The 26,065-nt window shown below is 39.5% G+C and overlaps 1 protein-coding gene across 9 annotated transcripts in view; it reads left to right on the forward strand.

Annotated features, from left to right (window-relative positions):
• The window catches only part of KMT2C (lysine methyltransferase 2C), a 185,063-nt gene that overhangs the window by 120,655 nt on the left and 38,343 nt on the right, over positions 1–26,065 (forward strand). For 6 of the 9 annotated variants that reach the window (XM_081970156.1, XM_081970160.1, XM_081970159.1 and 3 more), the window contains exons 20-35: positions 893–1,002; positions 1,382–1,447; positions 2,570–2,782; positions 7,819–7,947; positions 13,097–13,216; positions 14,592–14,722; positions 15,474–15,660; positions 15,900–15,998; positions 16,779–16,826; positions 20,623–20,763; positions 20,928–20,960; positions 21,084–21,209; positions 23,340–23,478; positions 23,901–24,115; positions 24,289–24,362; positions 25,490–25,672. In XM_081970156.1, coding sequence (XP_081826282.1) covers positions 893–1,002; positions 1,382–1,447; positions 2,570–2,782; positions 7,819–7,947; positions 13,097–13,216; positions 14,592–14,722; positions 15,474–15,660; positions 15,900–15,998; positions 16,779–16,826; positions 20,623–20,763; positions 20,928–20,960; positions 21,084–21,209; positions 23,340–23,478; positions 23,901–24,115; positions 24,289–24,362; positions 25,490–25,672 — 2,014 coding nt within the window. The remainder of the gene's footprint in view (positions 1–892; positions 1,003–1,381; positions 1,448–2,569; positions 2,783–7,818; positions 7,948–13,096; positions 13,217–14,591; positions 14,723–15,473; positions 15,661–15,899; positions 15,999–16,778; positions 16,827–20,622; positions 20,764–20,927; positions 20,961–21,083; positions 21,210–23,339; positions 23,479–23,900; positions 24,116–24,288; positions 24,363–25,489; positions 25,673–26,065) is intronic. The other 3 variants (XM_081970158.1, XM_081970164.1, XM_081970161.1) reach the window with 2 other exon arrangements.

A 26,065-nucleotide genomic window follows, 5' to 3' on the forward strand; every position in this document is an offset into this window, starting at 1 on the left:
TTCCCTTATATTTGTGGGATGAATTTTGATTTTTTAAATCAAAATAATTCTTCAAATTAGTTTCTGGTACCTAATCTATAACATAGTTTTTATAGTTTTTTTTCAAAGTGTTTTCTTTCTCAGTCATATTATTAACATTATATAGCATTGACAGGAGGATATTTCTCAAATTCTTTTGTAACCTGAAGAAATTTTGAACAATATTCTTTTAAGTAACCCTTAATTATTGATTGATTCTTCACAGTCACACAAATAGATTTCTTCATGATGTGTCATTAACCTGATCCTTCAGATCTTCCAGTGGTACAGTATAGTATGGAATTAAACAGCAATCCCTTGAACATAAAAAAATCACATTAATTTAAAATATTTCCGTAACTCAGAAAATAATTGTTAAAGTTAGCAAGACCCTCTTGGATTTATTTTTTTTTATGTCCAACATTTCTTCATAATCTTCCTAACTTACCAATGTAGACAAGAAATGGAACTAAATGACCTCATTCCAATCCCAGGGACCTTGTTATCAAAGCCATCCTGGATGTCACTGCATCTACTAGATCTCAAAAATGGAGCTGTACTGGCTCCTTCAGATTAAGTTTCAAAAAGCTTCCTGATATCAATCATCCACCATTGGATCCTGAACTAAAGAAGTTTGTTTATCAAAACAGATTGTTTCAAATACATTTTGAAACATATTTGAGAATGCTGGAATTATATAGCAATCCCTAGCTCAACCAACTGGCCCAAAAGGAAATTTTAATAAAACTAATTTTATTAAACATCATCTGGGTTTTTCAGGAACTTATTTCTCTGTGAGGACAATATTTATATTGCATGATAATATTGCATGCGTTTCAATCAATTCCTTTGCCATCTATTCTTTAACTTTCAGATGGATGCACACTGTCTGTCAAAATTTAAACACAGAAGAAGAAGTGGAAAACACAGCAGATAATGGTTTTGACTGCACCATGTGTAGACCATATATGCCATCAGCAAATGGTAAATTCACCTCCTGTTTATCTAATAACAGCACAGTAGGATTTATTGTAAAGCTTCTCTCTGACAGATGTTGCGTTAACAAAAGAGACAGTGTTGTCTTTTGTTCAGATATTTTCTTAGTGCTGTATGTTCAGTAATAGAAAATGACATTAAAATTCTGTTGTTCCTTTAGGTTGTCAATTATCTTAAAGATATGTTATTAGAAAAGAAATTATGTGAAAATTTTAATAAAAATAAACTAAAAAAATTAATTGTTTGGAGTAACAGACATGTGAAAACTACAGATTAATGAAGATTTCAGTATCAAAATAATGATTTTGAGGACTTCATAACATTTAATTAAATGATAATTTTCATTGTTTATTTTTCCTTTTTCTAGTGCCTTCCTTTGAATTTTGTGAATCATCCATTGCAGCCCAAATTCCATTAAAAGCAAAGGAGCTTGGTAATCATTAAAATTCTTCATTCTCTCCATCTAACTTCAATTCTACTAATAATTCACTGTTGAAGCCAGAATTATGCCTTAAAATTATATAATCAATATAATTGATTTTAATAGCTGGTTTTTGTTAGCTATTCCCTTATTCATTTTTAAACTCAGCTGATTCCTTTAATGAATAAATGTTCAAGTCCTCCTTAATGGAAATTAAATTGTTTAAGTGAGCAAAAGATTTTACTCATAAAGATGAAGGCAGCCCTTTCTCTGCTTACCCTTTTAAATATGGTCTTTGAAAGGCAGATGTATAATTTGACAAAAATTGGGGTAATTTATTCAGTCTTTATCTTTCCCCAATCTATTTATAGTGGAACTTATTATTCTCTGTGTATCTCTTCACTTACATATGTTGAGTTGAATAATATATGGAGTAGACTCTTCATAAAATATTATAATTATAATATAATTATAATGTTGGTTTTCCTTTAAAATAATTATGCTGTGTTCTCTCTTTGTCTAATACTAGTTGATAACCCGGGGGGAAATATAGGGGGGAAATGTCTGGACCAAAAGTAATTTCTAATGTTGGATTTTCCCCCTTACCAGAGGGAACCTCCTTGTGGAGTACTGTGACATGGCAACTTTACTGTGGCAACTTTACTGTGCTGTACAGTAGAAGCCATTTTAAGGCACAACAGGCTGTATTGTAATAGAACACACACTCGAGGGGTTTTAGGGGTGTCTTAACCCCCACAATATTTGTTTCCAGAGAGTAAGTCATCTGTGTACCAAGTTTGATTGAAATTGCATTCCAGAGATGCTGGAACACACACACACACAGAGCCATTTATGGATGGGTGGGTGGGTGGGTGGGTGGATGGATGGATGGATGGATAGATAGATGATAGATGATTGATAGATAGATAGATAGATAGATAGATAGATAGATAGATAGATAGATAGATAGATAGATTAGAACAGAACAGAACAGAACAGAACAGAACAGATAGTCTTCCATGGTATACTAATGGTATATTTTGATATGGTATATTTTAAAAATCCAGAAGTTGTGCTTATAAACAAAATTATTAAAAGTGTAAATTCCTGTTGTGGTTCATGCCAATTTTATAGACCCACCGAAGACGTACACTCAGGATGGTGTCTGTTTGACCGAAACAGGGATGTCTCAGTTACAGAGCCTCAGTGCTATTGTACCAAGAAGGAAAAGGGCAAAGCCAAAGCTGAAGTTGAAGATTATAAATCAGAATAGTGTCGCTGTACTTCAAACACCACCTGATGTCCAATCAGAACATTCAAGAGATGGTGAGGTGGATGACAGTAGAGGTGATTATTATATGTTCTCTTCCCATTTTATTGAACTATTGGTTAAATTGAAGGTCCCTTGGTGCACTCTGGAAGAAGAAGGAATTCACAGAACAAATCCAAAGCACAAAACAGAAGGAATTGTTACAGGAATGATAGCTAGATTTAAAATTATATTAGTTGACCTGGGAAAAGTTCAAGATTTGTTGCTGCCTCCAAAAATCAGTGACAAATGAGCAAATGCCCAAGAGAGGAAAGGAAGAGAAAGAGTATTTACTTAGGCTATATACTTGATCAAAATGGTGCTTATATTGGTAGCGGATCTGAGTGAGTGAGTGTCACTGTATAGTTTTTATTTGCCTGAATATAGGTAATCTTTGGATTACGACCACTCATTTAACAATCATTCCAAATTGCAACAGCCCTAAATTTGGGGTACTTACCGGTAGATGGGTCCTTGGAATTCTGGCTGTTGCAGTGTCCCTAATGGTGATTGTGATCTGGATGCCCGGCTTGCAGTTATGACATCACAGTGAGCCATAATCACATTACTGCAATTTTTGATATTTTTTGCTGGTTTGCCAGAAGCAGAGTTAACAGGAAAGACAGCAGGAAGTTGGAAGTTCCAGTTTTTCATGATAGCTACTTATGACATTGTATGCATTGAAAAATATAAAGTATTTAAAACTCATAATATCAGTGGATCAATTTTATACTTTGGTGTTTGCTATTCTTTGTTGAAATATATGAGTTGACCAATAATACACAGCAAAGAATGTTTTTGATATACTATCATATATTATTTAATGAACTTTTGTCTACAAGTGTATAATGGTGTGTTAAGTGTATGCAAATTATTAATGATACCATAAATCTGAATCAGAAAAATGGTTGATTGAATGTCATATCCTAAAATAAGCATGCTGATTATTGGTTTATAACAACTTTATTTCTAACATTCTTCTTACTCTTTTTGGATTTCCAATCTTCTTACTGTAGAAACCTTTAGTTCAGAATTTTAAAGTGATGACATCATATAATAGAAAGAGACATAAGATCCACTGAAGTTTTGCAAGTCTTATGGTAGTTAATGAGGAATAACCCCCCGTGTAATACATTAATAAATATTATGATAGGAGACATTGAATGTTAAATATATGTAGTCCTTCCTTAATAACCACTCATTCAGTGACAATTCAGAGTTATGGTGGTGCTGAATCACTTGTAGTTTACACACAGTCTTTGAAGTTACAGGCAATGCAACAACTTCATACTCATGTGATCAAAATTCGGGTGCTTGGTGGCCCATCCACACAACAGCAGAGGCACCTACCACTTCAACTCCCTCCCACCTATATCCATCTCTACCCTTTTGGTGCTCTACACAGTGGCACTCCGTGGCAACAACAAAGGCCCAAAAGAGACTCCACTTCCTTAGGATCCTTTGAAAAAATGAAGTGATGACCTCCTTTTACCGGTCCACAATAAAAAGCATCTTCACTCATTGCATTATGGTGTAGTATGCTGGCTTGATAGCCACAGATAGAAAAACATACAGAGGGTGGTGACAGTACAAAACATTGTGGGCTGTCCGCTGATACAACTAGATGACCTCGCTGGGGCTCGCAGCCTTAGAAGAGTGAGGAAAATCCTCAGGGATGACTGACACCTTGGTCAGCCCTTCTTTACCCTCCTATCATCTGGAAGGAGAGATAGAAGCATAGGCAGCCACACAAACAGGCTGTAGAACAGTTTTTATCCAAGGGCTGTCAGACTCCTGAATGAAAAATAACTCTACAACAACATAATACGATTGACTTGCAGGGCTGGCGTGACGTGCAATAAGTTCACATGGTGCAAAAGGATAGTAGATTCACCAGGCTAGGAATATTTTTGTCTTTCACTGTGAATTATGTTGTGTTGAGGGGGCTTGAAGGGAGGCTCAGCCAATGTCATTGTACACATGTTGTACTCTGACAATAAAGGTTTGAACTGAGCAGCACTGAGACTGAATTAGAAGTCCAAGAGGTCTCAGCCAAGTGCCATCTTCCCCATTACTTTAGTTCTGATGCCATCAACCAGAGTGAGGAGTGGCAACTCAAGCCTACGCCTTGGCCAGCCCAGTGCAAAGCTGCAGCTACACTGCATTCTGCAGACCCTTCCGTGCCTATCTGACCTTTGCTATCTTCTTCCCACTGCTGACAAGATGTCCTTGGCCTCGGCCTATGCCAACTGCCGATCATGCATAGTGTGCATGCCCATTTTTGCTATACTTCAGATGTCTCCAGACGCTTTCTGAAGGCTTTCTGAAGCGTTACAAGAACGAGGCACATGATTTAGACAATGATGGCAAAGTTTCAGAAGTCATTTGAAACATCGTAAGAATGGAACGCGCTATGGGCAATGGCATGAGGCATCCTTGGGAAGAAAGCTTGGCATATGATTGACTGTCCCTTGCTGGTCACATCCACCTACCCACTAGAGCAGGGAGACGAGGAAAGTTGCAGGTCCCGCCCCATAAGGAGGTACATCTGGTGGGACCCAGAAGAATCTTCTCTGTGGTGGCTCCCTTCCTTTGGAACCTCATCTCTGCAGAAATTAGACTGGCCCCCACTCTGACAGACTTTCAGAAAGTCCTGAAGGCATGGTTTTGCCAGTGGGCCTGGAGAACCCAGAGTGTGGTTGAGCTCATCAAATGGCTTATTTAGTAGTTGCTATTGCCAGGAGTGGGTGAATAGGGGTTATTTAAAAAAAACACGTTCTAGATTGTGTTTTTAATGTTTGTAAGACACCTCCATTATCACGCTGGATCATGGAGAAAGCTAGGAGTTCCAGAAAAACATCTACTTCTGCTTCATTGACTATGTTGAAGCCTTTGATTGTGTGCATCACAACGGATTGTGACAAGTTCTTAAAGAGATGGGAGTACCAGACCTCTTATTTGTCTCTTGAGAAACCTATATGCAGGTCAAGAAGCAACAATGAGAACTGGACATGGAACCACTGATTGGTTCAAAATTGGGAAAGGAGTCTGGCAAGGCTGCATACTGTCATCCTGCCTATTTAACTTATGTGCAGAGCCCATCATGAGAAAGGCAGGGCTAGATAAATCACAAGTTGGAATTAAGATTCCCAAGAGAAATATCAACAACCGCAGATGTGTAGATGATACCACTCTAATGGCAGAAAGGGAAGAGGAACTAAAGAGCCTCTTGATGTGGGTGAAGAAAAAAATTGCAAAAGTTGGCTTGAAACTCAACATTAAGAAAACTAAGATCGTGGCATCCGGCCCTCTCAATTCCTGGCAAATAGATGCGGGAGAAATGGAGGTAGTGACTGATTTTATTTTCCTGGTCTCCAAGATCACTGCAGATAGGGACTGCAGCCAAGAAATTAAAAGACGCTTGTTCCTGAGGAAAAAAGCGATGGCAAATCTAGACAGCATACTAAAAAGCAGAGACATCATCCTACCAACAAAAGTGCATATAGTCAAGGCTGTGATTTTCCCAGTTGCAATGGATGGCTGTGAAGGTTGGACCATAAGAAAGACTGAGCACCAAAGAATGGAGGCCTTTGAACTCTGGTGCTGGAGAAGACTCCTGCGAGTCTGATCAGTCCTAGAGGAGATCAACCCTGACTGCTCTTTAGAAGGTCAGATCCTGAAGGTGAAACTCAAATACTTTGGCCACCTAACGAGAAGGAAGGACTCAGTGGAGAAGAGCCTGATGCTGGGAAAGATGGAGGGCAAGAGAAGAAAGGGACAACAGAGAATGAGGTGGCTGGATGGAGTCACCGAAGCAGTTGGCATGAGCTTAAATGGACTCCAGAGGATGATGGGAACAGGAAGGCCTGGAGGAACATTGTCCATGGGGTTCCAATGGGTCGGACATGACTTCACAACTAACAACAACAACAACAAAAGGCACCTACAGTTGGGAGCGAATAGGCGGCTATATAAATTTCCTAAATCAATAAATCTGCCTTGCTTATGGCCAGTTTGGTTGCACTTCCTCAGTGTGAGAGATGAAGATCAACTTGGCGCAGCAGGGCAATGGAGTCATTAATATAGGAATTGTTAGTTTGTCATTCATTGATCTAATGCCTAAATATTTTAAATACCTATTAATATCTATAAAACCATTATATTACAATGCCCAATTGTGTCTTAGCAGCCTCTGTTTATCAGCTGCCTCAGCTAAGTTCATTCCGAAGCTTCTTCAGAAAGTTGGCTTCAGTTTTCTTTAATAAATAAGTTTTCATACTTTATTGGAGCACGTTTTATATGAAGCTGTCTTTAAATACTGAATGGAAATTTCACTGGGTTTAGATGAAGCAGCAAAATTAAAATCTGATATATGTATTTGAGAAAAAGCCAAGCCAATACTTAAAGCGCTGTGTTAGTTATTATCCTGGGCCAATTAACAGTGCTGTTTGGGGACTTTAAAGCCTTAATTAATTTGAACGTGAGTTTGGCCTTGAATTGAATTTACTTTAATTTAATCCGTTATGATCTCTGAAGGCTTTCTGGGATATAATGGGGTGGTAATATTTATATATGCCAACTTTTGTACAGGAGCTCAAGGTGACACTGCTCCCTCTCTTATTTCTCCCTACAGTGACAATCCTGTGAGGTAGGTTTTGGTGAGAGAAAGTTACTGGCCTTAAATAACTTAGCGAGCTTCTATAATTAAAAGTGGACTCAATCCTGAGTTTCCCAGGTCACAGTCCAGTATCTTAACTGTTACACCATGATGCCTCACAAATAGAAAATGGAATATAAAATAAAACTTTTTTACTTATGTCCCTGTGATATGGTTCCCTCTTTTTTACTATTTGTAGACCTGCTCCATAACAGTATTTAATTTTTTCTACCTTTTAATAATCCTGGTGACTGGGTAGGGGTTTCTTTGTGTTAATCAATTTTAATGGGATTTTGTTATGATTATTTTCAAAAGGTTCTTAGGTAACTGAAGAGTCTTTTATGTGAGTGGTTAAGTAAAAGTGTATAAATAATTTCAGTCTTTTTCTTCTCCACTTTTTAACTTGTTTTAATTCAGAAGGAGACCTTATGGATTGTGAAGGAAAATCAGATACAAGTCCTGAACGAGAACCTATAGATGATGATCCTAAGGAAATGGAAGCAACTGAAGGGATCAAAAAAAGAAAGAGAAAGCCATATAGACCTGGTAGAGTACATACTCCAAATGTTTTCATATTTATTAGGTTTATATTTATTGATTATATATACATACATAATATTTTATTTAAAAATGAGGTGTATTAAATGTTGTTGAGAATTACCTGATTTGTTGTGTTCTGCAATTTCATACAGTGGAAGTTTTCATTTTCAAATACAGTAGTCCTTGACTTAAAATTGTTTGTTTAGCGACTGTTCAAAGTTACAACAGCACTGAAAGAAGGATTTATGATCAGCGTTCACACTTAATGATTGTTGCAACATCCCCATGGTCACAGGATCAAACTTCAGGCCCTTGGCAACAGGTCATGTGACCATCATTTGTTACCTATTCAGAGTCATGTGTTCACCATTTGTAACCTACTCAGTTGGTTTTTGACAAGAAAATCAATGGGGGAAGTCAGATTCACTTAACAACTGTGACAACAAAAGTCATAAAATGAGGCACTACTCACTTGGCTGTTGCCTGGCTTAGTATGGAAATTTTGGGCTCAGTTGTGGTCGTCAGTCAAGAACTACCTGTACTGCCTGATTATCAAGATGTATATGCCGAAGTTACCAAACAACAGGATAACTTTTCTTTATTATTATTAAATAAATCCTCATAGGTTCCATGTAAAAGAGATATAAACTTAGCACAGTTTGACCATCTCAAATTTTGATGTTCAAGAGAGAATGGCCCCTTCTCTGGGCAGGTGGAAACAGCAGCCATGTATGGGTTAACACTGCCAGTAACCAATAAGACTGAGTCTACCAAATTAACGTCATAGCCTCTGAGGAGTGTCCTCCCGCTTTCTTGACGAAGGAGATAAGTAGACTGCTGTGCTCTAACTGAATGCTCTCGTGTGGTTGTTCCTCCAATGCCCCTCTGTGACCTAGGCCCACACGAATAATAGGGTGGGGATGGCTGCTGTCTCCACCTGCCCAGAGAAGGGGCATATCAGGTAAGAAACCAACGCCCAGTCTCCCAAGTTGTTGGAGACAACAGCCATGCATGGGACATACCAAAGCCTGGCTTGTTCCGGGTGGGAATGTGACGGCCTAGGAGACTGAAGAGGGGAGGACCTGTTGAAAAACCCACCTTCCGAAGGCCGCATCAGCCAATGTGTCTTGTAGTGGCGGATAAAGGGAAGCGGTCCAAGTGGCCGCCCTGCAGATTTCCACCACCGAGGCTTGTGTCATCTAAGCCGCTGAAATTGCCACACTGCGTGTTGAGTGTGCTGTGATGTTGGGTGATGGAGTGAGATGGTGAACTAGGTAAGCCCTTGATATGGTGGATCTGATCCACCGCCCTATCATTGAAGAAGAAGCCTTAAGCCCTTTCTTGATGGGATGGAGAGAGACGAAAAGGGCCTCAGTGGTTCAGGTTTCATTCTGCAGGATTGATTGTTGTGCAACTCAACTAGTCTGTCTGGACATTGTCGGTGCTTGAAATGTGTTCGGAGCACACAGAGAGAATGTTGGCTTCCGCCCAGGTTCCCAGGCGAAAGGCCAAGTCCATTAGCGAGACAGCTCGCATCCCCCCTTGGAGGTTGACATGCGCCTTGGCCGTCATGTTGTCTGTGAGAATCAGTACGTGGGAGTTGCATACTGATGATTGGAAGTGGAGAAGGGCCAGCTGAATTGCCCTCAACCCCATCCAGTTCATGCTGTGGGCAAGGTCGGAGTTGGACCACAGACCTTGGGCTATCAGAGAGTCCAGGTAAGCACCCCATCCGGTGAGACTGGCGTCTGTCGTGACTATGAGACGAGGGGGCTCTCTGAAGAGGGACCCCTGGGAGATGGCCGGGGAAACCTATCAGTCTAGGGAGAGGATGACCTCTGGTGTCAACCTGACATTCACTGAGGAGCAACTGCTGTTGGTCTTCTGGTATGGCAATAGAAACCACTGGAGGCAGCGGCTGTGAAGTAGTACTAGTAACTGGGACAGTAGAATCAGTGTAACCTGTTGTTTTCTCTGCACCTCATTGGCCAGATCTTTGAGGCTGAGTTGCCGACAGGAAGACCCTGCCCTGAACAGAATCTCAGGGCTCCCAGATGGACCAACTGGGAGGTGGGAAGTAAGTGGCTCTTGTCTCGGTTTATGGAGAAGCCCTGATCCTGAAGGACTTGGATGGTGGTCTGGAGGTCCTGAAGAGCCTGATTGTGTGACCTGGACAGCAAGAGGATGTCATCCAGGTAGCACAATATCCTTATGGGTCTGGCTTGGAGGTGGGCAGCAACCACTACCAGTAGTTTGATGAAAACCCTTGGGGCTGAAGACAGCCCGAAGGGGAGAGCCCGATTCTGGAAGTGATTGCCTGCGTAAACGAACCTAGGAACCACCTGTGTTGTTTGAGAATGGGTACATGGAGGTAAGCCCACTGAGGTGAGGAAATCGTTCTTGCGGACACTCTCAAGAATGGATAGGAGAGAGTGCATTTTGAATCTCCTGTATCTGATGAATCTGTTGAGGAATTTGAGATCAAGGATTGCCCTCCAGCCCCCCGAAGACTTTGGCACGATAAAGAGACGAGAGTAGAACCCCTGCCCTGCCTAGCCCAGAGGCACAGGCTGAGTGGCCCGGATATGGAGCAGGTGATGGATGGCCTGCTCCACCAGGAGCCTCTTGTGAGGATCCCTTGAAATGGGGCACATGACAAAGTGGTTCGGAGGGCTGGAGCGCAAGTCCAAGGCTAGGCTGAATCTGATGGTGGACCTGACACACGTGTCACACGTCATCCCAATGATCCGCGAAGGCTGCTACGCGTCCCTCGATTGGGAGGGACTCCAGGCAGTCACTTCTGTCTCTTAAATGATCAATTGGAATTGTCCCTGAAGGACTTCCTGGGAGGGAAACGTTGATTGTTTCTTCCAGTTCTATTGGAGAAGGAGGGTCCCTGTCTGGGAGGGCCTGACATTGTGGACGGGAGTTGGAGAAACCCCCGTCCTGCCCTTGAAAGGGCTGCCTACGATAGCAGGATTGGTTAAGATTATCCTGTTTTTTGGTGGCAGTCTGGAGAACCTTCCGTTTGTCTTCAGATTCCACTAAGAGGGGCTCTAGAAATGGACCAAAAAAAAGATTGGAGGAATAGACTGAAGAGGCGAGCCTCCATTTTGCCCAGACCTCAGCCTGCCATTGTTTAAGCCAGAGGAGCTGACGGAATGTGACAGAGAACGCTATGGATTTGGAAGTGATGTGTCGGCGGTGTATTTTAGGGCTGCTTTTATCTTGTTGATATCCCTGCGAGATCTAGAATCCCTAGGGGAAATCCTTGCCTGGAGTTGTCTGAGCCACAGGAGAGCAGAACGGCTAAAGAAAGAGGTCGATGTTACCGCTCGAATGGCCCATGCAGCGGCCTGATGCCCCTTAACGAGCGTCTGCTCAAACCGCTTGTCTTCAGGGCGCAAGGTCTCCTCGGGAGCTGCCGATGCCGCATTAGGGGATGATAAACTCACCACCAGTAGGTCAATGGAGGGTACCTCAAGTGCCTTAGAGAGTCGGGATGCCTGCGATCTTCTTTGCCTTAAATAGAAGAGAGTGAAAAATAGCTGGTTTAAAGAGGCCAACAACTGTAGGTGGGTCTGGGGGGAGGCCCTCGTCTTCAGAAAGGTCCGAATCTCTGGAGGGACATTCCTCTTCTCCGAAGACAGATGACTGGCTGGAGGTGCCAGGTAACTCGTGTGATGTGGAAGCCAAAAGGTCACCGTCTCTACGTCTGGAGCTGGAAGAAGAAGACCTTCGTGGGGTGGAATGTGAACAAGAAGACCTGTGCCTGAGGCCCGCTGCTATGCCACATACAATGGCATCGGAAATGATCGTGGCCACATCTGGTGTGTAAGAAAGTGGCCTAAAAGGAGTGGTGCCCAAGGGATAGAGGTTCTCCATCAGGAGTGAGACTTCTGTCATCGTCAGATTCCTCCCCACTGTAAACCTGCCCATCTGAGCCCCTGGCCTCCTCAGGCTGTAAGATGGAGGCCACAGGGGACAGTTCATCCTCTGAATCAGAGGACAACTCCGCAGGAGGGCTAACCTCAACAGGCCTCTGAGGTTGGAAAGGGTGGGGTTCCACATATTTGGTCTTTCCCTTGGCCTTCCTGGGGTGCGCTTGGGAGGCCCTACCATCCTCTGTCGGGCTGCCTGTAGCAGGCTTCTGACAGGCCTGGGAGCTTTAGGCAAGGGCTCAGCCGGAGAAACCTCAGCAGTGGACCTGAACAATGGAAGTCACGGAGCTGCCTCGTGGCTCAGCTTCTTCCTTGGAAGGGCAAAGAGCTGTAAGCCCCCGATGGGGTACTAGCGCCGCAGAACTAGGTTCCCCTGTCTTGTAGGACCAATTAAAGGCAGGGAAGACTAGGAGAAAAACTAAATTTGAAAATAGCCAATTTCTATATTTTTTCTGTGAAATTAAGTTGAGGAGAGAGCAACTAGCACAGCCAGTCCCAATCGAACTGAGTCTAAAAAAGCGGGAGGACACTCCTCAGAGGCTATGCCGTTAATTTGGTAGACTCAGTCCTGTTGGTTACTGGCAGTGTTGACCAATGCATGGCGGCTGTCTCCACCAACTTGGGAAGGTTTATTCAGCTGATATTTCTATTGATGTACAGGTCATCATTGGATTAATATGGGCAACTTTTGGATTTCTTATGCATTATATTGAATTCTTATAGAAGGGAGCTATATCACCAAGAAGAAATTATAGATACTCAACTTTTTTTGATTCCCTATTATCTTGACCTAGGAAATAATTCTTAGTGTGTCTTTGTAGAAGGGCAGGCTGCCTAGAAAAAGGTCAGCACCTGTGCTGCTGTTGTCCTGCCTCTTTAAGCACAGCAAGATTCGCTATAAAAGCTGTGGTGAGAGACAGCTGGGTGTGGTGGTGCTGGTAAAAGGAAAGGAGGTGTGTGTTTGTGCATGGAAATAAAGTAACTACAAAAATTAAATATATTTAATGTCTAGAATTACCTTTAATAGCTTATTATTATATTTGAATGACATTATGTATTATATAGAAATGACTACAAAATGTCTACACTCCAAGATGTTTATCTTTATTTAAATAACTTAATTATAATGTAATAATCTAAAAACACAGTCACCCGTGTGAGTTGAGTGACTATCTAAATTTGCTTAATAAATACTGTGAACATAATTTTTATAGGCATTGGTGGATTCATGGTACGGCAGCGGAGTCGTACAGGACAAGGAAAAATGAGAAGATCTCTCTCTAGAAAAGATTCTTCTGGTTCTGTATCTGAGCAAATACTCAGCAGAGATGAAAGTAGGCATCTAGCATTTATTCTCATAGTTCTGTGTCACTGCCATGTCCTGCTATATAGGATAATTGTATTTTAATTAATCAGTTACTCTTTTTAACCTTGGGTTCCCCCCCCCAACAGCTTTATTCATTGTCATTCCTGAAGACATTACATGATTGCATCCTTGTATACATTCATGTGTTATAATTTGAGACAATTTCCCAGTTTGAATTAAATTCTGTCACATTTACTCTGAACATAAAAGTATAGTTCTACAGCTTTGTTAACCATTCTTACTAGAAACATTCTTTCTAATAAAAAGCATCCTTATGGCAGTTCATTTATGCAAAGCTGGTGTATTATGAAAAGATGCATAATTTAGTAAAGCTTATTGAAATGTGAATTGAAAGCAAATTGTTTGTGGCAATGTAAAAACAGATAATGAACAGGGGAAAAGCAGAACAAAAGTAATCCACTAGAAACAAGTATTAGGGAGGTCTTTGAGTAATCTCGAATCTTGGTGACTGCCTGGATAGGTTCCTACAGTTTTCTTGGCAAGATTGTTCAGAAATGGTTTGCCATTGCCTCCTTCCTAGGACTGAGAAAAAGTGACTGGCCCGTGGCCACCCAGCTGGCTTTGTAACTAAGGCAAGACTAGAATTTGCAGTCTTCCAGATCTAGCTTGATCCTTTAGCCATTACACCAATAGCTGAAATTCTAAAGAGAGCTAATGGCAAATGAAGACCATCCTATACAATAGGTATTATATACCCAAAATATCTATATTATAATACCTAAAATATCTCAGTATTGTATGTTAGGTATCTTTCTAAAAAGCTCTGCACCTTTTGAACTGGCAGTCTGAAAGCCATGGCGTAGAGCAGTGTTGGCAAACCTTTTTGGCATTGAATGCCGAAACAGGAGAGCGTGCACACATGGGACAGCACCAGAAACAGGAAGACCAGCTCCCTGGCGTGCATGCGCAGGAGCGCTGAAAACTGGAAGAGCAGTTCCAGGAAACTGAGCTTCTGGTTTCCGGTGCTCCTGCGCATCCGATGACCAGCTGCGCGCTGGAACCCTGAAGAGCAACGGGCGATGACTGGCGTGCCACTTCCAGCATACGTGCCATAGGTTTGCCATCTTTGGCATAGAAAATAGGTCCTTCCATGGAGATTTTAGGTGACGTTACAGACACTTCATTTAGATTGTGATGCCAAGTTTTAAGAGTCTTGCATAGCAATGCCACATGTTACCTTTATATCACTTTTATCAGATTTTCAATTTCAACTTTTGCTGTTTTTAAATTGGGAAAAGAACTAATCAATGCCCTCTTTCTGTACTTAGCTGTAGTCTAGAGTGAAATAGGATTGTAACATTGTACATGTTTGATATTTCTAGGTTGGAGTGAACAACTGCCTGATACACTTGTTGATGAAACTATGTCTGTTTCTGAAAATATGGAAAAAATGAAAAAACGTTATAGGAAAAAGAAAAATAAGCTTGAGGAAATTTTTCCAGCATATTTGCAGGTACTCTCCCATGCAAAATATTTTCCATAAGATCATTATTTGCATGTAGTAATTAACCTTTTTGTAATTTAAGAAATTGCTTTATAATTTGTAATCCATTAACATTAGTGTTAATTTCCTAGTTCTACTAATATTTTATTGTATTTCTGAAAAGCAAAGTATTTATTTTAATATATTAATATTAATACATTATTTTGAATACATTAATATAGACATATTAATATAGTATATAAATAATTATAGTTGAATTAGTTGAAAGAATGTTCTGTTTTTAGAATGAACACACTTTTGTTCATGTTGCTGAATTAGCCAAGAGGCAATAAGGTTATTTAAATTTTACTTATATAGTATTTAAAGATAGTAAATTAATTGCTTGGATTTTATGATACATGAATAGAGGGAACTTCATAGAGGAACCTGTCTGATAAATACCTTTCTGGAGAGTTGGTGTTACCCCACTACACAGAGCAGAAAAGGATAGAGGAACAAATCACATACAATTAAACATTTTGAATGCTTTTAAATCAGAAGTGAACAACATCAGCAATTTTACACAAAGAATCATAATTGGATTAAATATGAGTGCATTTTATAACAAGAGCAGTCACATTTATTAACTATAATATTAACCAATAAGTATTTAAATCTCTTTCAGTTTAAATTCAGATTCAAATATAGGAATCCTGTGGCTTATAAAAACATTTTAATTAAATTGTTTTAATTGTTGTTTTGTTCTTTGTTTTAATTCTAGGAAGCCTTCTTTGGAAAGGAACTTTTGGATACTAGCAGGCAAAGTAAGCCACGCTTGGATAATTTTTGTGATAAAAGCCTCAACATTTCCTGCAAAGCAAGACTGAACACCAACTTCTTAGACCCATCTTCAGATCCACTTTTGAGTTCGACTTCCACTTCCACTCCCTCAAAAACTGGTGCACAAGGTATATGAATCTGAAAATATTTTTGTATGTGGCGGGCATGGGCACAAATCAGAAGAGGCCTTGTTAGAAGAGCCTTTTAGTAAAAGTTACCTGTTTAATGTCTAGTTAACTTTTTGGAGTTCCTTCGTTCAGAGATGGAGATGATCTACTACCCTGGGTAGCTGAAATGTTTGTTTACTGAGATTTGAATGTTGTCACTCCTGATGGCATCTTTATTATGAGCTGTCTGTTTTCTAAAGGTACTCTGGATGACCCATTAGCTGCCCTTGTGCTGAACACTGAGGATGACATCCTTGGAATTCTCTCAGATGATTTAGTGAAACCTGGGGATCATTCAGGTATGATTGAAAAAAATGATCTTTATGTTGTTCATGATTTCTGGTTACTTGCATTTGAAACGCTCTTTTTTGATTCATGTTATGGCTCCCAAGATGGCAAAATGCAAAACATTTTGCTTTTGAACTTTCATATTTCTGCCTTGTGAGCCCCTCAATGTATATGAGTAGTCCTGGGCCTTAGGACCACAATTAGAACCAGAATTTCCATTGCTATGTAAGGTGATTGTTAAGTGAGTTGTGCCAGATTTTACAACTATTTATGCTATAGTTGTTAAGTAAATCATGTTGCCATTGAGCAAATTCAGCTTCCCCCAATGACTTTGTTGTTAGAAGCTGACTAAGAAGTTGCAGATGGGGATCCCCTGATCCCAGGATGCTGCAGCTGATCTAAATACATGCTGATTGCCAAGCCTCCAGATTTTAATCATGTGATCATGGAGCTTCTGCAACTGCTGTAAGTGTGAGGATCAGTCATAATTCCCTTTTTTCAGTGACATTGTCACTAAACAAAGGGTTGTAAGTTCAGGGCTGTTCATGTATTTGTATATATGCATAATTTTTAAATACGCTTCTGCTAGTCAAAGCTATTATCTCTTGCTTTGCTTAATACATCTGTCCTTTGTTTTTTTAATTGTTCTTTATTACTCTGGGGATAACCAGTGTTTTTCATATCCATGAACTATTTCAGCATGCAGCTATATATACTTTTGATTTGTTCTTTCTTGCTTGCTTCACTTTTTTTGTTATAATCATCCATTTTATCTGGTTTGGATCCTGTAGGTCTTGATTTATGCACTTTCCAGGTTGAGAACTCCTCTTCCCCTTTTGGTAAGGAAATATTCAGTGGATGATCAGTGTTTAGAAGTAGTTCTGTTTCCTAATGGTTTCAGCTGATTTTTTTAATGCATGCATAGTGTAATAACTCTTCTGTTGCCTCACTTTCTTTCATTTTTCACTACCTTTGTGCAGTCTTGCGCAGTATAACACGCCTGTATTTATAGTGCACTTAGAAGAACTTGATTTTTTAATTTAAAGAATATTGTGAATAACTACAGAATTGTCTATGTGTGCATTTCACAATACCAAGTAATATATTTCTCTTCAACTTACTTCAAGCATTTGTCTGTTCAGATTAGTGGAGTTTTTATTTACATCAATGAATATAAAAGCATGGAGGTGGGGGAACCTTCTGGTTTTTAATTCAGCTTTGGAATGTTATTGCAGATATAAATAAGAATGCCAGACATAACGCCTAAGGTTCATATTTTTAGAAAAGAGTTATTGGGGGGGGGGGGATGTATTGTAAGAGCTCTAAAATTCTGCAGGATTTTTGTTTCTGGTAAGTGTTTTGCTTTTAGACATAAAAAGCCAGTCCTTTGAGAAAGGCCAGGTAGGAAAACATGTGCTGCACAAACTACAAAAACACCTCATTGTTACAGGTTATACTAGAATTTTGAAAACCTGTTTCCCTCTGCTCCCAATTATATAAGGACAACCATGTCAGGGTAATCTTGAGTTTCTTTCTCACCCCTTTTCTTTCCTAGATTTAAGTGGATATAAATAATCCTTGATTTACAACCATAATGGGACCTACAGTGTCTGACCCAATTTCACATTCTTTTTTTCTTCATGTTGGTGGTTAAGTAAATCAGAATGATGGTGAAGTGAATCCATGATTGCTAAGTGAACGTCTCAGTCATTAAACAAACTCCTTGCCTGCTATGTGTCATTTTTGCTACGTGTCAATAACTGCTGGCATTCGGCAGAAATGTCACAGTCACATGATTGCAAAGCATCACAAACAGCCATAAATGCAGGCTGGCTGCTGAACACCTAAAATAGGTCATAGGACCATAGGTGGTGGGTGATTGTGAAAACTTTGGAATTTGATTGCAATTATCTGAAGGTGGTCTGAATTTATCTGCAGGTTGAATCATTGCAACTGGACTAAGAGACGTTTCACTACCTGTCCAGGCAGCTTCCTCAGTCAGGGCAAGGCAGTTAGTCATTGGAATGTACCACAACAGCCTCAGGGGTTTCTTCCCCAAAGTGCATTGCAAAATGCTGATGAAGATTCTCAATCATCCAGGTAGAGTTGTCGAAGGTTGCCTGAAGTTGTCTGGAGGGTGAAGCATTGCAACTGGACTGAGTTTTTGTTGTTTGTTTGAGAGACATTTCAACGAATGATGAATTGGTACATTCCAATGACTCTTTGCCTAACTGCCTTGTTCTGACTGAGGAAGCTGCCTGGATGGGCAGTGAATTGTCTCTCAAGCTAACAACAAAATTCAGTGCAGTTGCATTGATTCAACCTTTAGACAACCTTCAGACAACTCTGCTTGGATGACTGAGAAACTTCATCGATGTTTGTGGTCATAAGTACCTTTTGGATGGAGTCTGTCATAACTTTGAATAGATGCTAAGCAATTGATTGTAAATTGAGGACTATCTGTATTTACCTAATTAATGTTGCAGTTGTGGGATTCTTTGTCTAGTTTTGAAATAAACCAGCCAAAACTTCCAAGAGAGAACAATACTAATTTTATTTACTGCTTTGCAAAGAGGGAGCCCCAATGCAAACGTAGGTACAGTGGACACACCATAAATCATCAATATGTTTGCCTTATATTCTCTATTGCCATTACAAATTTACCTCCCACCTTTTCCTCATTGGCTTAGTACTCATGCCGTCACACCTATGTGAAGCGTCTAAAGTGAACACATGATCTCCGCCCCATTACATCTCCTACTACTATAATTCTGTCACCCCCTGCACTTATTTACAAAACACCTTTTGTGGTCCTAGTTCCTAGAGGTTGTCTCTAGAGTAAGCCTAGCTCATGAGATGTTTTTTTCACATGCTAGAATGTCTTTTTCCAATTCTGTAAAACCTTACAGAACAATAGGCTCTATTTCCCACATACTTCTTTTTCAACACTGGCAAACATGTTTTCTCTCTTTCTACACACGCACAAACACACACACACACACACACACACACACCTATATTGCACACCCCAGAATTCTATTAACTTAACTAGTAAACAATTTCTGCATGGAGGAATAATTTCCACTATCACTACTTGTAATACTTATCTGTCAAGAAAGTGCTACAAAACAGATCTATCAAGCACAAGCTAATAATATATTGTCAATTTATATATTTAATAAAACAGTCAAAATGAAGCAATTGGTTAAATAGTTAATCAACTAATTTAGTCATATATCACCTTGAACAGTGAAATGGGAAGCACGTAAATTTAAAATATACAATAAGTAAAATAAATATCTGCCAGAGCAACTGAATAAAATTCAGCCAAATTATTTCAAACAGTGAACCATACGGAATTTCAATTTGCCAGCATTGGCTCGGCAGTTTAACAAAAAAGAGAGTTCCACTTGGTGCCAATGCTGACGGAAAGAAGCCTGCTTTGGTTGTCAATTAACTGGGAGAAAATACACATGTAGTTGCCACATAGGCTTGAAGAGACCAGTATTAGGTCAGTTACAGAATAAACGAAGCCAGAAAGATTCTAATATAAAGCAGCAGTCTGCAAAGGGAAGGAAGGACAAGTTGGCAATAGGAGAAAAATCCGAATGAGATTCACAATAAGCTGGAATGAGGAGCAGTCTAAGCCAGCATGTGGTTTGATATTTGAAATAATTAGCAATTTTATTAGACAAAAGGCCAAGCTGAACAAAAGTTTTCCCTAAACAGTAAATTAATGTAGTAAGCCAAACTTGGGATCAGGGTAAAAGTTTTCTTTCACCAAAATGTAGTTTCTAAGCCGGTAATCATGACAGTTCCCACTGCCTCTTGTCTGACTTTTGAAACACCTGTAAATTGGAAAAGAGGTGAACCGTTTATTCATTCCTCAGCCTAGTAAGTAATTTGAATTAACTCTACACATACCTGTTCAAAAACATAAACTTTTGTTTTATTATAAACAATAGTCCATAGTTGTAGCCTAACACCCTTCATCAAACTGTATGCACTACTTGTGTCTAAATCATATGTAAAGATACTAAGTTTTTTAAAATCTTACAAGTATTTCAGACATAGTTTCACAGCGTCCATAACATAGTGTCCATTGGTTGATTGATTGATTTGAAAAAAAAAATTCCCTTAAATGTAAAATACCCTTAACTATTTTTGATATATCTCAAATATTACAGTAGTTTTATTGTTGTCCAGATTTTTGATGTACGCTTTGTGATTCAAATCCATATGGAGATGATGCTTTTATTGGGTTAACTGAGCATTGACAAAGATATGTTTCAGGTGTTATTCATTAGACAAAATGGTTATGAAACAGGTGGGGGGACAGAAGTTAGTAATATGTCATTATTTGAAAACCTGAAAGTTTGTAATTGCAATCTAAGTATTTCACTAATAAAAAAATTCCCACAATATATAATTGAGTTTGTTTTTTCTGGTATCAGTATGGATGCTTTTCTGTTCATTATATTCAAAATATTTTCTAAAATGAAAATGTTGTCTTTTTAAACTCCTCAAATGAAAATGAATACTGTTTATTACATTTAGTTGTAGGCACTATTGGATTTTTTTCCTACCACTTAAGCCAATTAATGTTATTCAAAATTATACTTTTCTTTCCTTCAGCTGGACTAGACATTGGGCCTATCTCTGATGATCCTTCCACCTCGCTGCCTCTGCAGAACGTCAGCCAGAGTACCCGGCCACTGAGTGAAGAACAGTTAGATGGGATCTTGAGCCCAGAATTGGACAAGATGGTCACAGATGGTAAATGGTTATATTGCGTCCTTGTCTTCCAAGCCAGCTTGTTGTTTTGGCATATTACCACATACGTTCATCTTTATGCTAATAGTTCTTGAAATTAATGTGTTGCAATTATCTAAATGCAGTGAATGATGATTGGTAATATTCATTGCTTTTACTTTGTGCAGGTGCAATTCTTGGTAAATTATATAAGATTCCAGGTATGTGATCCATTTTTAATATCTTTCTGAGAAGTTTATTTCACACACATTCATATTATGTACATATGTGCACCACACCTATATCTCTCTGCTACTGCTCTAATACTCCCTTGTATTTTATAGAACTGGGAGGAAAAGATGTGGAAGACTTATTTACTGCTGTACTGAGTCCTGCAGCCACTCAGTCAGCTCCTTTGCCACAGCCTCCACCACCACCTCCACCACAGTTAATGCACTTGCACAACCAAGGTTTGTTTTTTATCAATTTAAAGTATTTCATCCTAAATAAACAATATGTCAATTGAGAGCAGTTCAAGAATAGCCAGTGCCTTGTACATGGTCATAGATGTAGTCCTCAACTTTAAAAAAATATTCATTTAGTGACCATTTGAAGTTACAGTGGTGCCGAAAAAAATGTCAGGTTCCAGTAACCAGAACAACTCTATGAACAGGCCCAAGCAGATACTTTATTGCTAACCACCTATATTACAAGAATCTTGCCAGCAGCAAAATTCTTGCTGTTTCTATGGAAACAGCAGATCTAGACGGACTTCTCCTCAGGCATTTCCTTCCCTGAGGAATCAGACAATTGCAAGCTGGAAGTTGTTTTTACTCTTCTAAAAGGTCCCCCTCTCCCTCCTTCAGCCTGTAGTTTCACCACAAAAAGTGTCCGCGGGCCAGTCCTCACACTTGCAACAGTGTCCTTGTAGTTACGTGATCAAAATTTGGGCATTTGGCACAGATTTCTGGCAGTGGCACCACCTTGGGGTTATGTGATCACTATTTGCAGCCTTGCCAGATGGCTTCCTAGAAGCAAAATCAATGGAGGAAGCCAAATTCATTTAACCACCACTTAATGACCATAGTGATTTGCTTAATGACCATGGCAAAAAAAGGTTGTAAAATTGAGCATAATTCAATGACTGCCTTGCTTAGCAACAGAGGTTCCCATCCCTATTGTGGTCTTAAATAGAGGGTAACCTATATGGCAGCGATGGCGAACCTTTTTTGGCTCGTGTGCCATAAGTGGGGGGAGCGCAGGGGGGTAGTGTATGGGTGTGCAGCACCCATAATGCAATGCATGACCCCTCAGTGTGCATGCATGCACTACAGGCGCTCCACTCCATTTTTTGCATGCTTCTTTTGCCCTCTACAGGCTCCAGAGGCTTTTTAGGACTCTGGGGAGGGCGAAAACAGCCTCCCCCGCTCCCCCGGAAGTCCTCCGGAGGCTTGAGGGACCTTCAGGACGCTCCCCTGAAGCCTCCAGGGCAGTCAAAATGAACCTCCGAGCAAACCGGAAGTGACTTCCTGTTTGCTCAGAGGGTCGTTTTGAGCACTCTGAAATCTTGAGGGACCTTCAGGACGCTTCCCTGAAGCCTCCAGAGCAGTAAAAACAAACCTCTGAGCAAACCAGAAGTGACTTCCGGTTTGCTCGGAGGGTCGTTTTGAGTGCTCCGAAGGCTTGAGGGAACTTCAGGACGCTTCCCTGAAGCCTCCGGAGCAGTCAAAACGACCCTCCGAACAAACCGGAAGTCCGTTCCCAAACTTCCGGTTTGCCCATAGGGCCGGTTTTTGTGCTCAGGAGGTTTCAGGGAAGCTCATGAAGCCTCCGGTGGGCCTTTTGGGGGGGCAGGGGAGGCTCTTTCGCCCTCCCTGGGCTCCTATAAAGGCTCTGGAGCCCGGCTAGGGAGAAAAATGGCTTTAAAAAAGGTGTGAACTCAGCTGGCCAGCACGCATATGCACACTGGCCAGCTGACAGGGTAGCGCCTTGCGTGCCCTGAGAAATGGCTCTGTGTGCCACCTGTGGCATGCGTGCCATAGGTTCACCATCACTGCTATATGGGGAAAGAGGTTTTTTTAAAGGATTTTTAATGTACCTTAACTGCTCACTATAATTTGTAAAAAGGGATTCTGACCTCTTTTGAGGGGTGATGTAAGGACTTTGAATTCATTTTTGCATTTATTTTTTTCATTACATTATTGAAATTACTTGAAACATACGTGTAAATCAATCTCACAACTGTTCTTTTACACGTTCCTTTCATATACTATAGATATCCCTTACCTACACAAATAGTGTTTTATTAAAGATAATATTAGTTAACATAGGCTCTGAATATATCTTTGTAAACTGTTTGCAACATAATTGAAACTGTATTTGATACAATGGCTTTAGATATAGTAGTTCCTTCGGAAGCTTTAGCCTAATTCTATGAAACCATGAACCAGAGATTTATTAGCCTAATGGATGTGAAACATTCTAAAAAATGAAGATAGCCAAATACTGTCTTTTTATTTTAAGATGTGTTTTCCTGCTAGCAACAAATTGGTCTTGAACTGGAAATTATTAATTTTGTCTTTCCACTTTATTCTTCCAAGGGGAAAATGCATTTTCAAGAATTCCACTTATGAATGGCCTAATTGGACAAACTCCTCTTCTCCCTCATACACCCTTAGTGCCTGGAGGTGGATTAGGAACTTTCACTACTATAACACAACCATCCTACACCGATACCAGGTTAGTAAATTTAAAAGATCAAGTATTTAAAAAAATCTGGTACAGCCTTAGGCATGAAAGCCACCTGGGTGACTTTGGGCTAGTAGTCCCTCTCTCTCAACCCAACCTATTTCACATGGTGGGTATTATAAAGAAAATACTGTAGGAGGATGAAGGGGCATTATGTATGTTCACTGCCCTGAACTACTTATAAAAATACTAATGACAGGGTAAAACTATTATTTTTTTTAAAAAAATCATAGCTAGCAAGAAATGAAATTAACATGAAATTAAGTTAAAAGATTGGCCTCCCTAATTTCTCACTGACATCAGAAGGCAGGGGTGCCAGTACTGCTAGCAATTTTAAAATGTAAGGTTTGGGACATTGTAGCTCTGAATGCAAAAAATGATATCTATGCTTTATTTTTGTGTTGTGATTTTAGAGATAAAAACACAGTATTTAATGCAGTGATTAATGATCCTACCAATCCTTGGGTTGCAACTGCAACGCCTTTGGAAGGAGAAAATGATACCATGTCTAATGCACAGAGGAGCACTCTGAAATGGGAAAAAGAGGAAGCACTTGGTGAGATGGCAACAGTAGCACCTGTTTTATACACAAATATCAATTTTCCAAACCTCAAAGAAGAGTTTCCAGGTATGTTATCAAGTTAAACTTAATTTTTGTGGGGCTTTTGGGTGTCCACTTTGTTTCAGGATATTTTATTTTTTCCACATATTCTATGAATTGGATAATATTCCATAATGTATCAGTAATACTTCTGGTACCAATTAATGCATCTGTTTCCTTTCTCTTCTCCATGTTCTCAGACTGGACTACCAGAGTCAAGCAGATTGCCAAGCTATGGAGAAAGGCAAGCTCTCAAGAAAGAGCTCCATACGTGGTAATGAACCTTTTCAAATTTTCTCTTTACCTACAACTTTTGTTAATTAGTCTAGAAATTATTTTAAACTGTGAATTGCTAAAAAGCATATTGTTTCGGCAGAATACATTTTAAAACATATAAAATCTAGCAAAATCAACTTGTTAAATAGGCATTTTCCCAGACTTCTCTGTAGATTACACAAGGATCCATGATAATTCACTGAATTTAAATTTATTTTATGGATTTTTTTTCTTTTTTGTTTAGGCTTTTCTTTCTTTCTTATCCACTCCTAACTGGATCAGACTAAGAGAAAGGCTATTTATGAGTCTGTCTAGATTTCTTCAAAAGGGTGTATGACTAACAACAATAAGATTTGATATATAAATAACCCATACTTCCAGGGCCCCTTGAGACAAAACAAGAAAAACATAATGCCTGAACTCTTGAAGACCTTTTTTATTTAGCTCTCACTCTCCATTATACGTTCCAAAATTTTGAACTGTCGAGTTGATAGATTAATTTGAAGACGCATTCTATGAGTAAGCATTGTCTTCTTTCATTCCTCCAGGGCATAAATCAATGGTAGCTAAGGTTTCTTGCTTTCCTCAATACTCACTGTTTTTTGATTTCCCAAATCTACTTTTTAGGGCATTCAAGTTTGTTATTGTTGTTCACGTTTTGTGAATGCTTTGTTCATTTACATACAGATTAATTTTTTGGTAACAGCCTAATTAATTTGATCATCTGGAGATGTAATTGGAAGAATTTTAGTTAGTAATAAGTGTTTAAGACCTTTGGAAATTATTAAAAACCATGTTTGTGGCTTTGATTGAAGCGGGGCCACATTTCCTGGGATTGATTAAATGTGGGTTGATTACAAATATTCATTTTCTTTAGTATTTCAATATTTATTTCTTCCTGTTGATGGCAACTTTGTCCTCCATCTGGATCTGCATAAATACATCCACTCTGTATTTGTCTAATGATATAAACAGTTGTCTTGTTGCTTATTAAATCATTCAAACATTTTTGGATCAAACAAATAAACTTTAAGTATTTCTGGGATAATGAACCTTTCTGGGATAAAGGTTGCTTTTATTTATGAATCAGAACCCAAGTAAATTCTATTTTTCTTTTTCAAATAGCAAAAAGCCAGAGATAATAGGGCTGCTTTACGGATTAACAAAGTACAAATGTCCAATGATTCAATGAAGAGGCAGCAACAGCAGGATAACATTGATCCTGGATCTCGTATTGAAACTGATCTCTTCAAGGATCCATTAAAACAGAGAGAATCTGAACATGAGCAAGAATGGAAATTTAGGCAGGTATGTTGTGTTCGCTGCTTGCTCTTTGCTGTTTGTATAGCACAGCTGCATATTTTTATGCTCCCATTCAGTGGGTATGGCCTTCTTAAACGTGATGTAAGTTTTGTATCATAAATAGAACTTTAAATAAATTGGAACAAGTTCATGTTTCCAGCAGAAATCCCATATCATACAAGGTTGAGTAATTCAGAATTTATATTTCTGTCTTGAAGTGAAGTGAAGCATTCATTATAGGTACAGAAGGAAATACTGAAATATGTAATGTGTTTAGAAGTGATAAGTATTAGAGGAATATGGCAGATTCTAACAACACAGGCTAATTTAGAGGTTAATAGAAGCTGTCTGAATTGTTTATTTCCATATTGTTATGATTGCAGATTGCAGACTTTCCAG

This window comes from Natrix helvetica (assembly GCF_964273705.1).
Source record: "Natrix helvetica genome assembly, chromosome: Z".
In the NCBI taxonomy this organism is placed as follows: domain Eukaryota; kingdom Metazoa; phylum Chordata; class Lepidosauria; order Squamata; family Natricidae; genus Natrix; species Natrix helvetica.